The sequence below is a fragment of the Pongo abelii genome, chromosome 1 (genome assembly GCF_028885655.2).
Source record: "Pongo abelii isolate AG06213 chromosome 1, NHGRI_mPonAbe1-v2.0_pri, whole genome shotgun sequence".
NCBI lineage: Eukaryota > Metazoa > Chordata > Mammalia > Primates > Hominidae > Pongo > Pongo abelii.
This window is the reverse complement of record NC_071985.2, coordinates 67342584-67356774: the sequence shown is the minus strand read 5'-3', so window position 1 is coordinate 67356774 and position 14191 is coordinate 67342584. Positions and strand designations below refer to the sequence as shown.

Sequence of the window (14191 nt, the reverse complement as noted above, 5' to 3'; positions counted from 1 at the left end):
AGGCTGGTCTCAAACTCCTGACCTCAGGTGATCTGACTGCCTCGGCCTCCCAAAGTGCTGGGATTACAGGTATGAGCCACCACGCCTGGCCTCACCCTGCTCATCTTTCTAACGCTAGGTCTTATTTCTTCTATCAAACCATATATTTATACTCATTAATCCATTTCTTTCTTTCCTCCTTCCCCCTAACCTTTGTAGCCTTTGGTAACCACCAATCATACTCCTTGTCTTCATGAAATCCCTTTTTAAGCTCCCAATATGAGCAAGAACATGTGATATTTGTCTTTCTGTGCTTGGCTTATTTCACGTAACATAATGATCTCCAGTTGCATTCATGTTGCTGTAAAAGACAGGATTTCATTCTTTTTTGTGGCTGGATAATTGTTTTTTTGGCTGGATAATTCCATTGTGTATATGTACCATGTTTTCTTTATCCATTCATCTTTTGATGATTACTTAGGTTGATCTCATATCTTGGCTATTGTGAATAGTACTACAATGAACATGGGAGTGCAGATTTTTTTTTTTTCTTTTTTGGGACAGGGTCTGTCTCTGTCACTCAGGCTGGAATGCAGTGGTGCAATCATGGCTCACTGCAGCCTTGACCTCTTGGACTCAAGCAATCCTCCCACCTCAGCCTCCTCGAGTAGTTGGGACCACAGGCACATGCCACCACACCCAGCTAATTATTTTATTGTTTTAGAGATGGGGTTTTGGCATGTTGCCCAGGCTGATCTCGAACTCCCAGGCTCAAACAATCCACCCACTTCAGCCTCTCAACGTGCTGATAGTGTGAGCCACCATGCCCAGCCCAGATGTTTTTTTGATATGTTGATTTTCTTTCTTTAAACTATATACCTAGTAATAGAATTGCTCTGTTACATGGTAGTTCTATTTTTAATTTTCCGAGAAACCTCCATACTATTTTTCATACTGGCTGTACTAATTTACATTCCTACCGACAATGTGCAGGTGTTTTCCTTTTTACACAACCTTACCAGCATCTGTTACTCCGTCTTTTTGATAAAAAGCCATTTTAACTAGGACGAGATCATGTCTCATTGTAGTTTTGTTGGTGGTGGTGGTGGTGGTTGTTGGTGGTGGTTTTTTTTTTTTTTTTTTGAGATGGAGTTTCACTCTTGTTGCCCAGGCTGGAGTGCAATGGCATGATTTTGGCCCACTGCAACCTCCGCCTCCTGGGTTCAAGTGATTCTCCTGCCTCAGCCTCCTGAGTAGCTGGGATTATAGGTGCCTGCCACCACACCCAGCTAATTTTGTATTTTTAGTAGAGATGAGGTTTCGCCATGTTGGTCAGGCTGGCCTTGAACTCCTGACCTCAGGTGATCCACCCGCCTCGGCCTCCCAAAGTGCTGGGATTACAGGCGTGAGCCACTGCGCCCGGCTCTCATAGTTTTGATTTGCATATCTCTGATGATTAGTGATGTTGAGCATTTTTTCATATACCTGTTGACTATTTGTATGTTTTCTTTTGAGAAACGTCCATTCAGATCTTTTGCCCATTTTAAAATTGGATTATTTGGTTTGCTATTGAGTTGTTTGAGCTTCTTATATATTCTGGTTACGAATCCCTTTTCAGGTGGATAGTCTGCAAATATTTTCTCCCAGTCTATGAGTTGCTTGTTTATTTTGATAATTGTTTTTGTTACTGTGAATAAATATTAGGATGTAATCCTATTTGTATATTTTTATTTTGGTTGCTGGTGCTTTTTTTTTTTTTTTTTTTTTGAAGTCTTACACAAAAAGTCTGCCCAGACCAATGTCCTGGAGCATTTCCCCAATGTTTTCATCTAATAGTTTTATAGTTTCAGGTCTTAGATTTTTGTCTTTAATACATTTTTATTTGATTTTTGTATATGATGAGAGATAGAGGTCTAGTTTCATTCTTCTCCATATAGTTATCCAGCTTTCTTTCTTTATTTTCTTGAGACAGAGATTTGCTCTTGTTGCCCGGGCTGGAGTGCAACGGCACAATCTCAGCTCACCGCAACGTCTGCCTCCCGGGTTCAAGAGATTCTCCTGCCTCAGCCTCCCAAGTAGCTGGGATTACAGGCATGCGCCACCATGCCCAGCTAATTTTGTATTTTTAGTAGAGATGGGGTTTCTCTATGTTGGTCAGGCTGGTCTCAAACTCCTGATCTCAGGTGATCTGCCCGTCTCGGCTTCCCTAAGAGCTGGGATTACAGGCTTACAGGTGTGAGCCACCGCGCCTGTCCAGTTATCCAGATTTCTTAGCACCATTTATTGAAGAGACTGTTATTTCCCCATTTTATCTTCTTTGCACATTTGTTGAAGATGAGTTGGCTGTAAAGGCATGGATTTATATCTGGGCTCTGTGTTCTGTCCCATTGGTCTATGTATCTGTTTCCATGGTGCTGATTTGGTTACTGTAGCTTTGTAGTAAATTTTGAAACCAGGTAGTATGATGCTTTTAGCTTTGTCCTTTTTGCTTAGGATTGCTTTGGCTATTTGGGGGTCTTTTGTGATTTCATATAAATTGCAGGATTAGAAAAATTTCTCTGAAGAATGTCATTGGTGTTTCGATAGGATGAATCTATAAATTTCTCTGGATAGTATTGTCATTTCAACAGTATTAATTCTTCCAATCATGAGCATGGAGTAACCTTTCATTTGTGTATATCTTCTTTTTTGTTTCTTTCATCAGCGTTTTGTAATTTTTCTTGTATAGATCTTTCACTTCTTTGGTTAAATTGATTCCTATATATTTTATATTTTTGTAGCTATTATAAATGGGATTCCTTTTTATTTTCCAGATTGTTCACTGTTGGTGTATATAAATGCTACTAATTTTTGTATATTGATTTTGTATCCTGAAACCTTACTGGATTTGTTTATCAGTTCTAACACTGCTATTATTGTATTGCGGTCTTTCTCTCCTTTTATATCTATTAATGTTTGTTTTATGTACTTTGATGCTCCGGTTTTAGGCACATAGATATTTATAACTGTTTTATCCTCTTGCTAAGTTGACCTCTTTATTACTATATAGTGACTCTCTTTGTCTCTTTTTACCGTCTTTGATATGTTGTCTATTTTATCTGATGTAAGTATAGCTATTCTTGCCTCTTTATTTCTGCTTGTATGGAATATCTTTTTCCATGCCCCCACTTTCAGTCTGTATATGTGAAATGGGAGAGTTCCCTGACCCCCCCACTGCAGAAGGTGCAACGGGGTGTGGCTCATCTGTTCGGCTGCTGCATGCTCAAACCCCTTACAGGAGGAGGGGCACGCAGACAGGCAGGTGCAGGAGCCAGGGCGAGCGCTTTTGGGCTCCAGCCCCACGGTAGCTTCTACAGGTGGGTGCCTGTGATTCTCAAAGCCCCACTGTGTGTGCCACAGTGCTGTTTTAGCTCTACCATCCACAGACAGCTTAAGTGTTAACCAGCTCAGTGCCCTCTTTGTACCTAGGTTCTAGTCTGGTGTTCAACAAGAATCAGGTCACATACAGATTTGAAGGATGGTGAATGCAGAGATTTTATTGGATGATGGAGGTGGCTCTCAGCAGAATGGATGCGGAGCTGAAAAAAGGGATGGAGTGGGGAGATGATCTTTCCCTGGAGTTTCGCTACCCCATGGCTGATCTTCTTTCTGACTGTCCCCAGCTGAACTCCTCTCAACGTTCTGATGCTCCTTCTCTCCTCTCTTTCTCTGCCATGCCACTCTTCTGCTCCTCTGCCCTTCTGTTTGTCTGTCCATGGAGCCTGGGGTTTGGGATTTATATGGGCACAGGATGGGGTGGGGTATGGCAGGCCAAAAGGCAACATTTGGGCACGAAAACAGGAATGCCTGTTCCCATTTAGGGTTGTGGGTTTCCAGGCCTAGGGGTGAGGCCTTTGCCAGGGAACTGCCCTCGTCTACCCAGTATTTCTCTGTCTCCTGCTGATATCATTTTCCCCCTCTGAAGAGGCACATCTAACTGCCATTAGAATATGGACGATGACCAATCTTAGCTACTTCCTGCTGACAGGGGGCATTGTTTTGGGGAAAACAGAAGTCAGATTCCTCCCTGATCTATCTAAGGGTCTCTGGCAAAACGAAGCCATCTTCTGAGGCTCTGGTTGCCTGAACATTTGGAATTTGATGGCCTAGGTGAGAGAGAAAAAAACAAGTTTTATAAGGTTAAGTATGCATGGGTTAAACATGTGTATTATACAAGGAAAGAATCTAGTGCCAAAGATTACAGAAAAAAGAAGTGAAATATACTAACAACTTGCACCCCAAGCTGTTTTTCCCTAGTGAAAGAAATTAAAACTTGTATGGGAGCAGTTAAACTTTAGAAGAGAGATAACTGTTTTTGCCACATCTGTAGCAGTTAACAGGTGCATTCTGGGAATTCTGGGGTTTGTGGACTTGTATGGTGGCTCTTAAAGCTTCTGCCTCTTTCTTGTGTCTCCCTATCTCTATTGTAAAAGATCAAGGCAGCCACTTTCAGGAGGTTCTCCAAAGTACTATCTGGTCCCAGGGCCTATTTCTGCAACTTCTTCCTTATATCAGGGGCTGCCTGAATAATAAATTTATCCTTTGGGGTTAGCTGTCACTTGACAGAATCAGGCGATAGAGAGGTGTACTTTACCAAGGCCCCTCTTAGCCTCTCCAAGAAGGCAATGAGATTTTCTTTTCTCTCTCTATCTTTTTGTTTGTTTGTTTGTTTTTGAGACAGTCTTGCTCTGTTGCTCAGATGAGAGTGCAATGGTGTGATCTTGGCTCACTGCAACCTCCATCTCCTGGGTTCAAGCGAGTCTCCTGCCTCAGCCTCCTTAGTAGCTGGGATTACGGACACCTGCCATCATGCCTGGCTAATTTTTGTATTTTTGTAGAGATGAGGTTTCACCATGTTAGCCAGGTTTGTCTTGAACTCCTGACCTAAGGTGATCCACCAACCTTGGCCTCTCAAAGTGCTGGGATTACAGGCATGAGCTACCGTGCCCAGCCTGCAGTGGGATTTTCATTAAATCCCTGGTCTATCATGGATAGCTTGCTGTAATTGAGAGGCTTGGTCCTCGTCCTACATAAGCCTTCCATTATGCATACCTGAAAGAGTCCCCTGTTCCAGTCTCCCATCTCGTCACTGGGATCCCATTTAGGGTCATTCACTGGTACTGCTTCTCTTCCAGTTGGATAAAGTTCACCCCCTTCCCTGATGCTATATATGATACAAAGCTCATCCCCAAATCTCTCTGACGCTTGCAGAGTGGACTGCTTCTCAGTGTTCCTCAGGGTCCCATTCAAAAGTAACATCACGTCTCTCCAGGAGAGTGCAAATACTTGGGTTAAATTCCGGAAAACCTCTGTGTATCCGTCAGGGTCATCTGGAAACCTGCTAAGATACCCCTTAATTTGCTTCAAGTCCTGTAGAGAGAAGGGGACCTGGACCCTACTAAAACAAAATTCACCAGGCATCTGTTGGAAGGCAAGAGTGAGACTGGGGCTTGTCTACAGGGAGGACTTCTAGGAGGGGGGGCAAGCATGAGACTGAAGCTGGATAGGACCTTTTCTACAGAAAAGGTCCAGCTGCCAGATGGTATCGAAATGAATGGTTCCTTCCTGAGGCCAAGCCAATCCTTCATAATTTGGTGAAAGCTTTGTGCAGAGGGATATGAGGCATTTTGTTTCTCCAGATTCTGAGGGTCAAAGCAGTCCCAAGGGTTCAGGATACACTCCAGAGGAGTATAAGCTGGGGGTGGTGAAGAGAGCTGGTTGCCCATTTTGAAAGACAGGAAAGTAGAAGTGTCCCTCATTTCCCTTCCTTCTTTCAGTGAAAACTCAGGGTGTGAGGGAGAGAGAAAACAGGCAGTCCTCCTTTCTCTTCCATCTTTTCATCCCAGAGTCCCAGCAACCATGGCAGGTGCCACCCACGGGTGTCACTGCAGCCCACACCCGTGAAGCAGGGAGGGCCTAGAGAATAGGAATTGTTCGCACGCACCTATGCCTCCATCCCGCTACTGTTGGCAACTTTGCGTTCCCTGGGCCTTATCTATGCCATGGAGCATGGCCTCCTTTCATGAAGCAGGGATTTAGTAGACAGGAATTGGTCCTGCGCATTTACATTGTGCCTGTTGCCTGGCTTTGAATCCTTCAGATCTGGTTTTCATTTCTAGGACTGCAACCTGGAGCCTGGAATCGAGTTTGGGACAAAAAAAAGTATTTCAGAGGCTTCACGGATCTGTTTAGATTAAGTCTCAAATGGGCCCTGGCGAATTTGCAGTTACCAGCCAGCAGGGGTTGCTCCTCCCTATCATAAGCAGAGTGCATGGGGGAAGGAAAGAAAAGAAAAGACAGTTTAAAGCACACACACACAAAAAAGAGGGGGGTGGGAGAAGAACTTCTTGCTTTGAGCAAATGGGTTCCTTTAATTATTATATCTTTCCGCCAGTTTAGACCAGTGAGGATCCTTCAGCCATGGGGGAAATGGCTCCGCTGGCACGGCAAACACGAGGCACTGGCCAGCTGGCTACGCAGGGTGCCAGCGGCAGCCGCGGTTTTTTCCCAACCCCCCGTGACCATTGGGCGCAGCTCGTACGTGCTGCAGACTCGCCCAGGTGCTCTAGCCAGAAGGGGAGAGGATAAGGAGAGGCGCCCCTGTGGCCATGGGGTGGGATTCAGGGTCGCACCAAACGGAAACCACATCGTTCTGAATTGCACCTCTGATGGCTGGGCCAAATGCTCATTCTATTTAATGTCATTGCCACAGTCTGTAGCAAAATCCTTGACATTATAAAAGAAGAGATAGGAGCCATTTCAAACCGTGAAAGAAGAGATAGCACAGCAAAGTCCAGGTATCTTGGCTGATGGAGTTCAGTCTTGGGGTCTTCCAGCAACAAATGATGCCTTTGTTGCCCCAGGGCTTTACTCCGGTCCTATGTGACGGGTAGACCTCCGTGAAGGGAAACAGCCGGCATTCCTTTACCCACAGGGAAGAGAGAGGTGGCAGGCCAGAAGGCAACATTCAGGCACAAAAGCAGAAATGCCTGTTCCCATTTAGGGTGGTGGGTTTCCAGGCTTGGGAGTGGGCCCTTTGCCAGGGAACTGCCCTCTTCTACCCAGTATTTCCCGTCTCTATCTCCTGTCGATATCATCTGCATGGGTGAAGTGAATTTCTTGCAGGTAGCATAGTTAGGTCTTCTTTATCTGTTTAGCCACCCTACACCTTTTAATTGCGGGATTGAGCTCATTTACATTCAGTGTTATTAATAAGTAATAAGTAAGGACTTACTACTGCCATTTTGTTGCTTATTATCTGGTTGTTTTATAACTCCTTTCTTTTTTCCTACTGTCTTTCTTTGTAGGTGAAGTGATTTTCTCTTGTAGTATGTTTTAATTTGTTGCATTTCATTTTTAGTGAATGTATTATAGATTTTTGCATTGTGGTTACCATAAGCCTTACAAAAAACATCTTATAGATATGTTATTTTATAAAGAAGTTAATCTATCTTAGATCATAAAGAATAAAAACAAGAAAAATATTTTTTAAAAGTTTTTACACTTTAACTCCACCCCTCCCACAGTTTGACTTCAGTTATCTTAATTTACGTATTACTAATGTTTTAACAGTTTCTGTAGCTATTATCATTTTTGATAGCTTTGTCTTTTAGGCTTCATACTAAGTTATGAGTGGGTTGAACACCATAATTATAGTATTAGAGTATTCTGGGTTTGTCTGTGTACTTAATTTTATCAGTAGATTTCATACCTTCAAATGTTTTTTCATTTGTTTGCTTAAGTTTTTTTTTTTATGTTAGTGTTTTTTTCTTTTAGATCAAAGAATTTCCTTTAGTGCTTCTTGTAAAATGAGTCTAGTGTTGGTGAATTCTCTCAGCTTTTGTTTCTCTTGGAAATACTTTACCTCTCCTTTGTATTTGAAAGATAACTTTTCTGGATACAATATTCTTGCATGGCAGTGTTTTTCTTTCAGCACTTTGAAAATGTTGCTCAACTCCCTGCTGGTCTGTATGATTTCTATTGGGAAGTCTGTTACTAGATGAACTGGAGGTCCTTTATATGCTATTTGCCTCTTTTCTATTTCTGTTTTTTTTTTTTTTTTTTTGTATTTTTCTCTCTGTCCTTGACTTTTGGGTGTTTGATTATTATAGTCCTTGGGGTAGTCTTATTTGGGTCAAATCTGTTTGGTGTTCTCTGACCTTCCTGTACCTGGATACTTATCTCTTTCTCAAGTTTTGGAAAGTTTTCAATTATTATTGTTTTTTTAAATAAATCTTATATCCCTTGCTCTTGCTCAACTTCCTCTCAAACACCAGTAATTCGATTTTCTCTTTTGAGATAACTTTCTATATCTTGTAGGCAACCTTTGTTGATTTTTATATTTTTTCTTCTTTTTTCCCCTCTGTGTATTTTAAAATAGACTGTCTTCAGGCTCACTGGTTCTTTCCTCTCCTTGATCCATTTTGCTGTTGAGAGCCTCTAATGAATTTTTCATTTCAGCAGATGTATTTCTAAGTTCCAAGATTTCTGTTTAATTTCTCTTATTATTTCAACTTGTTTGTTAAATTTCTTCAATGGATTTCTGAATTGTTTTTCTGTGTTATCTTGGAGATCACTGAGTTTTCTTAAAACTACTATTTTGAATTCTTGGTCAGAGAGCTCACATATCACCATCTCCTTAGTGTTATTTTCAGGTTCCTTGTTTTGATCCATTTGGGAAGATTGTGGTTCTCTGTTTGCTCTTGTTTCTTGTGGGTCTACATATGTGTCTTTGCATTAAAGGGTTATTTATTCCAGTCTTCTCTGTCTGGCTTGTTTTGTTTTATATTGAATATATTTGCTTAGAGGTTTTTTTTTGTTGTTTGTTTGTTTGTTTTGAGACAGAGTTTTGCTCTGTCACCCAGACTGGAGTACAGTGGTACAAACATGGCTCACTGCAGTCTCAACTTCCTGGGCTCAAGTGATCCTCCTGCCTCTGCCTCCCAAGTAGCTGGGACTACAGGCAAGCACCACTATACACAGCTAATTTTTTTTTTTTTTAATAGAGATGATGTCTCACCATGTTGCCCAAGCTGGTCTGCTAGGTCACAGCCTCCTTTTCAGCTCTAGGAGCTACCTAAACCTCAGAATTGCCTCAGTTCTAATAAAGGATTGGAGCACTGCTCTTCCCAAACAGAGGGGATCCCAAAGGGAATATCCTGGCAGTGTGGGAAGGCTAGCTAGGGGTTTGTGCCTATGGGACCTGTGGGACAAACCTCCTACAGTGTGATGTTGCTGAACAATAACTCTGATTTGATGTCTCCTTTGGCTGATCTATAGAGCAGAGTTTCCAGAACTGGGGATGGTAGTCCCACTTACCTGCTTTGCCTGTCCTCAGGAACAAATTTCCCTTCAGGCACTCTGAATTCTTCCCATGAAGATGCTTCCCCTGACAGAAAACCCAAGATGGTGGAGAAGCTGCTTTTAAACCTCAATCTCACTTTTTCCATTGTAGAAACAGCAAGTTGGGGGAAAACTTTCCATGCACTGTTGCTGGGCATAATGCGGGGAGGGGTATCTCAGATGTGGAAATCCAATTCTCTTACCATCTGCTCAGAGTTTTTTCACTTCTCTGCATCTCTGGGAACTGTCTCATATTATATTTGAGTTCCAGGATATTTCTGGCAAAAATCTCAGCATTGTACATTTGTTTTTGTTTTTCTGGGGTATGGTGGGTGGGGAGTGAAGCCAGCATCCTTCCATGCTGCCATTTTGGTACTCTATGTTACTACTTTTTATTTGTACCTTCTGTTCTATATTTCTTTTTCTTTCCTTTTAGTTTTCTTTTAGATTAAAATGGGGGTAGGTCAATAATTTCTATATTTTTTCTCTGGTCATGTGTTTTCTTCTTATTTTAGTGACTACCATATAGATTTCCAAATGCATCCCTGACATATTAAAGTTTGATGTAAACCAGTATTCCTACTGCATATGTATTATTGTTTTATGAGTCAATATTTAGGTTAACTCACATATTTAACTGTTTCTTTCTTTTCATTGATTTTTATTCTGCCAAGCTGCCATCTAGAAATTTTTTTAAGTCTAAAGAACGCCCTCTGATATTTCCTTTAGTGTTCATCTGAAAAATGTCTTTATTTTGCTTTTATTTCTGAAGAATATAGTTTCTGGATGGAGAATTCTTCTTGGAGTTGTTTTCTATTAACACTTTGAAAATGTTATCCCATTGTCTGTTGGCTTCCTTAGTTCAATTTGAGGAGTCACCTGTCAGTTTTCATTGACATTGCTTAGTAGAAGAAAATAGTTCTTTTTTTTTCCCTTTTTTTTTTACTCTCACATTTTATCTTTGTCTTTGCTTTTGTGTAACTTTACTATAATATGCCTCAGGTTTTATGCTACTTGTAGCTTCAGAACTTCTGGACTAGATATCTTTTGTCAGTTTTAGGGAATTTTCAGTTATTATCTCCTTAAGTATTTTTTCTGCTCCATTCTATCTATTCTGATAATTTTATTATACATATTTTTGACATTTTAAGTATATTTCATATACTTTTTTCTGTCTTTTTCATTTTTCCCCCTCTGTGTGTTTCAGTCTGGATATGTCCTTTGCATCTAACTCCTAGTTCAACAATTTTCTCTTTAGTTGTGTATAATCTGTCATTCAACTCATCTACTAGTTATTACTTTTCTTATAATCATTAAACTTTTTATTTCTAGAATTTCCTTTTTTTATAATATTGTCTATTTTGATATTTTCCTTTTTGTCTTATAATTACTTTAACTATATTAATAATAGTCACTTTAAAGTTCATATTTGAATTTTCTGTGCTTATTTCAAGTGCCATTTCCCCCCCTTGGTTTTTGGTGAAGTCTTTTAAAATATCTTGTTATTTCTGCTTGATTTATGAACATCATTGGTGAAAATCTGTAGAGCCAATTTGAACCTCCGGATGAAGTTATTTTCCTCCAGAGAAGATTTTTACTTCTGACATACACTAAACTAGTAGCATCCAGATAACCTTAATTTACTCAGGGATTAAGTTGTTTCAAAGCTAGTTCTCATTCCCTTCATGATTAACTATTTATTGTTTTCTTTAGTCTTTGGAGTTCCAACTGAAAGTTTAAGGTGTTTATCAGGGCCTCTTCTCCTTTTGCCCCCTTCTGCCCTGAGAATCTGCCAAAAGCTCTGCTAAATTCCCCAGTAGCAATTTGTTTACATAATTGTCAAATGTCTTAAGAATAAAAGCAATGTCCAATGTTTTGCCCATTTTCTAAAGACCTATGGCTCTGTCTTGTGTCCCATTGTGACTTTAACACTGCAAATGCCTTTAGGGTGGCTAAAGTATTGTTATAAACTGACATTTCTGGTTTTTAGTATCCTCATTGTTTCTAACCTCTATATATTGATTTTGTCTTAATTTTTTATAAATTTACTTTCACTTTGAAAGTATATTATTTTTATGCAGTATTTCTAGGTGTTTTGTATTGGGAGGGTTTTTGTTTTGTTTTGTTTTGTTTTGTTTATTTGTTTATTTTATATCTGGTCTTCCATAGTCTAGATTTTCTTTTTTCACTTAGTTGCATTTATTTAGATCCAACATATATTTCTATTGCTTTTAATACTTTTTGTATGCTTTCTGAAAGTATTGCCAAACTACACACAAATTTCCTGTGTAGGTACATTCTATTTAAAAACCGTTTTAAAACAATGACTATATAACTAGGTCATGTTCTAATTTCTGTAAGTCAGATGAGTAATACACCATCTCTGCCCTTGATGAGTTCATAGTCTATGTTTTCTTCTGCAATATTAACCTCAAAGGGCTCTTATAATACTGAGATCCATGAAATCTATTGTTCTTCAATAATAATGTTTTGTTTTTATTATTTAAAATTATTTTTATAAACAGAGTCTTACTCTGTTAACCAGGATGGAGTGCAATGGTGTCATCATAGCTCACTGTAGCCTCAAGCTCCTGGGCTCAACTGATCTTCTTGCCTCAGCCTTCCAAGTAGCTAGGACCACAGGTGCATACCACCACACCCAGTTAATTTTTAAATTTTCTTGTAGAGGTGGGGTCTCACTGTGTTGTCCAGACTGATTTTAATCTCCCAGCCTCAAGTGATCCTCCCACTTTGGCTTCCCAAAGTGCTAGAATTATAGGCATGAGCCACTGTGCCCAGGCAATAATGATGTTTTGATATATTTGGGAGAATAATGGTTTCTAAATGGAAATAGGGAACCAGACACCAATTCTGAACTTGCGTGGTGTGCTAGAATATCATTTGAGAAGCTTACAGAGGAAGCAGTGTCCGTGGGAAAGAAAATGGTTTTTATTAAAACAAGAAGATGGAGGGAACTCTTAAAAGAGAAGTCAAGCATCTGTGAAAGTTTGCTTATTACAAAGCAGGGATTCCAGGGGACAAGTGGAAAGATTTAGGATAGGACAATAGCAGTGTCAAGGAAGATGGAATGTCATGTGGAATATGGTCTAGTAAAAACAGCTGATTGGAGGAGGCCTGACATTTGGCATTAATTAATGTAACGAGGAGAGAGGCAATCTCTCTGAGGAAGGTGGGCGCTAGACCTAAAGGCCAACATACTTAGATAACATAACCTGGACTGATGTTCATGTCAGGTGTATCAGTCATCCCTAAGTCTGTTCTTAACACTAGATGAACTTAACCTGAGATGGCAGCAGTTGTGGGGACAGTGATTTTTTCACATGAACTTTATGTCTGAAAAATGTCCTTGCTACTTTTTCCCTTTTCATTGCTTATAATATAGTGTTCTCCAACTTAGCGATTTTTTTTTTTTAGATTTTAAAATGGAAATTATCAAGGAACTAAAGTCAGTTTCACGCTCAAATAGGAAAATGTCCTTGCTCAAAAGAACTCTTGTAAGGAAGCCATCAATGAGACCCAGGTGAGATATAGAATCTGTTTACAGCAACATCTTCAGGTACATGCTTTTGAAAAATCTCAACATGTCTAATGGTAAACTTATCTTTCTATGTGTAGGTTTTCAGACCCTTTTCCATATACAATACATACAGGTACAGACACTCTTAGTATTTTAAATCATTTATTTTCTAAAATTAGCACTATGCAATGTATGTATATATTATACAATAACTTTTCAAACTCAAACTATCACAGACATCTCATGTCAGTATGTGCAGATCTACCTCCTTCCATGAGTGTAGTATAACTTATATAGACATTTACATTGCCTTTAATTTTTTAATTGCTATAAATAGTATCACAATAAACATCTTTGTACATGTTTCTTTGCCTATTTGTGTCTTCTGGATTATGTACTGCTGTAGTAGCCTCCTAACTGGTTCTTTACTTCTTGTCTCTCTCCACTTATAGTCAATCTGAGAATCAAACTCTGGTAAGGTCCCACAACTAGGCAAATACCCTGTGGCCTTTTCTTTCAGGAGTGCCCACCCACCTTTCTTTCCATGTACCTTAGCATAAGTGCCACCTATACATAAAAATTTCTCCAAGTATTATGTTTGCTATAACTTTCTTCTCTTCTGAAACCCTAAAGGTCTAAAGTACAATATCAAGCATTTATATGTACTACTTTTTACTGATCTTTACTTTTTAGGTATGTTTTCCAACTTCTTGACTTGACTATAATTTTCTTGTAGGCCACGGCATTCACTTACTCATGTATTCATTTTTATTCAGTTACTATCTATTATCTATCTATAATGGCTAGCTATATAGAAGGTCCTCTTCTAGATGTTGAGGATAGAGTAGAACATATACATTTGCTAGTCAAAATCTCCTACAGAATATTTTGCATAGAAAAAACTCCCACAAAACATTTTCTTTTTTTTAATTAATTATTTTTTCTTGAGACAGAGTCTCACTTTTTGTGTCCCAGCTGGAGTGCAGTGGCTCAATCACAGCTCACTGCAGCCTCGAACTCCCTAGGCTCAAGTGATCCACCTGCATCAGCCTCCCGAGTAGCTGGGACTACAGGCACATGCCACCATGCCTGGTTTTTTTTTTTTTTTTTTTTTTTTGTAGAGACTGGGTCTTGCCCTGTTGCCCAGGTTGGTCTCAAACTCCTGGGCTCAAGTGATTCTCCCACCTCAGCCTTCCAAAGTGCTGAGATTACAGGCATTTGTACCCAGCCAAGAATGTTTTCGTTTATTGATGACATTCATTGAGGGTGATAAGTCTTTTGTCTCTTCTAACC

The 14191-nt window shown here is 39.8% G+C and overlaps 1 protein-coding gene across 4 annotated transcripts in view; it reads left to right on the top strand.

The window, feature by feature from the left end:
- RGSL1 (regulator of G protein signaling like 1) overlaps window positions 1–14191 on the top strand; it is a 118125-nt gene that overhangs the window by 56752 nt on the left and 47182 nt on the right. For all 4 annotated transcript variants that reach the window (XM_054524543.1, XM_054524524.1, XM_054524522.1 and 1 more), the window contains exon 11: window positions 12796–12901. In XM_054524543.1, coding sequence (XP_054380518.1) covers window positions 12796–12901 — 106 coding nt within the window. The remainder of the gene's footprint in view (window positions 1–12795; window positions 12902–14191) is intronic.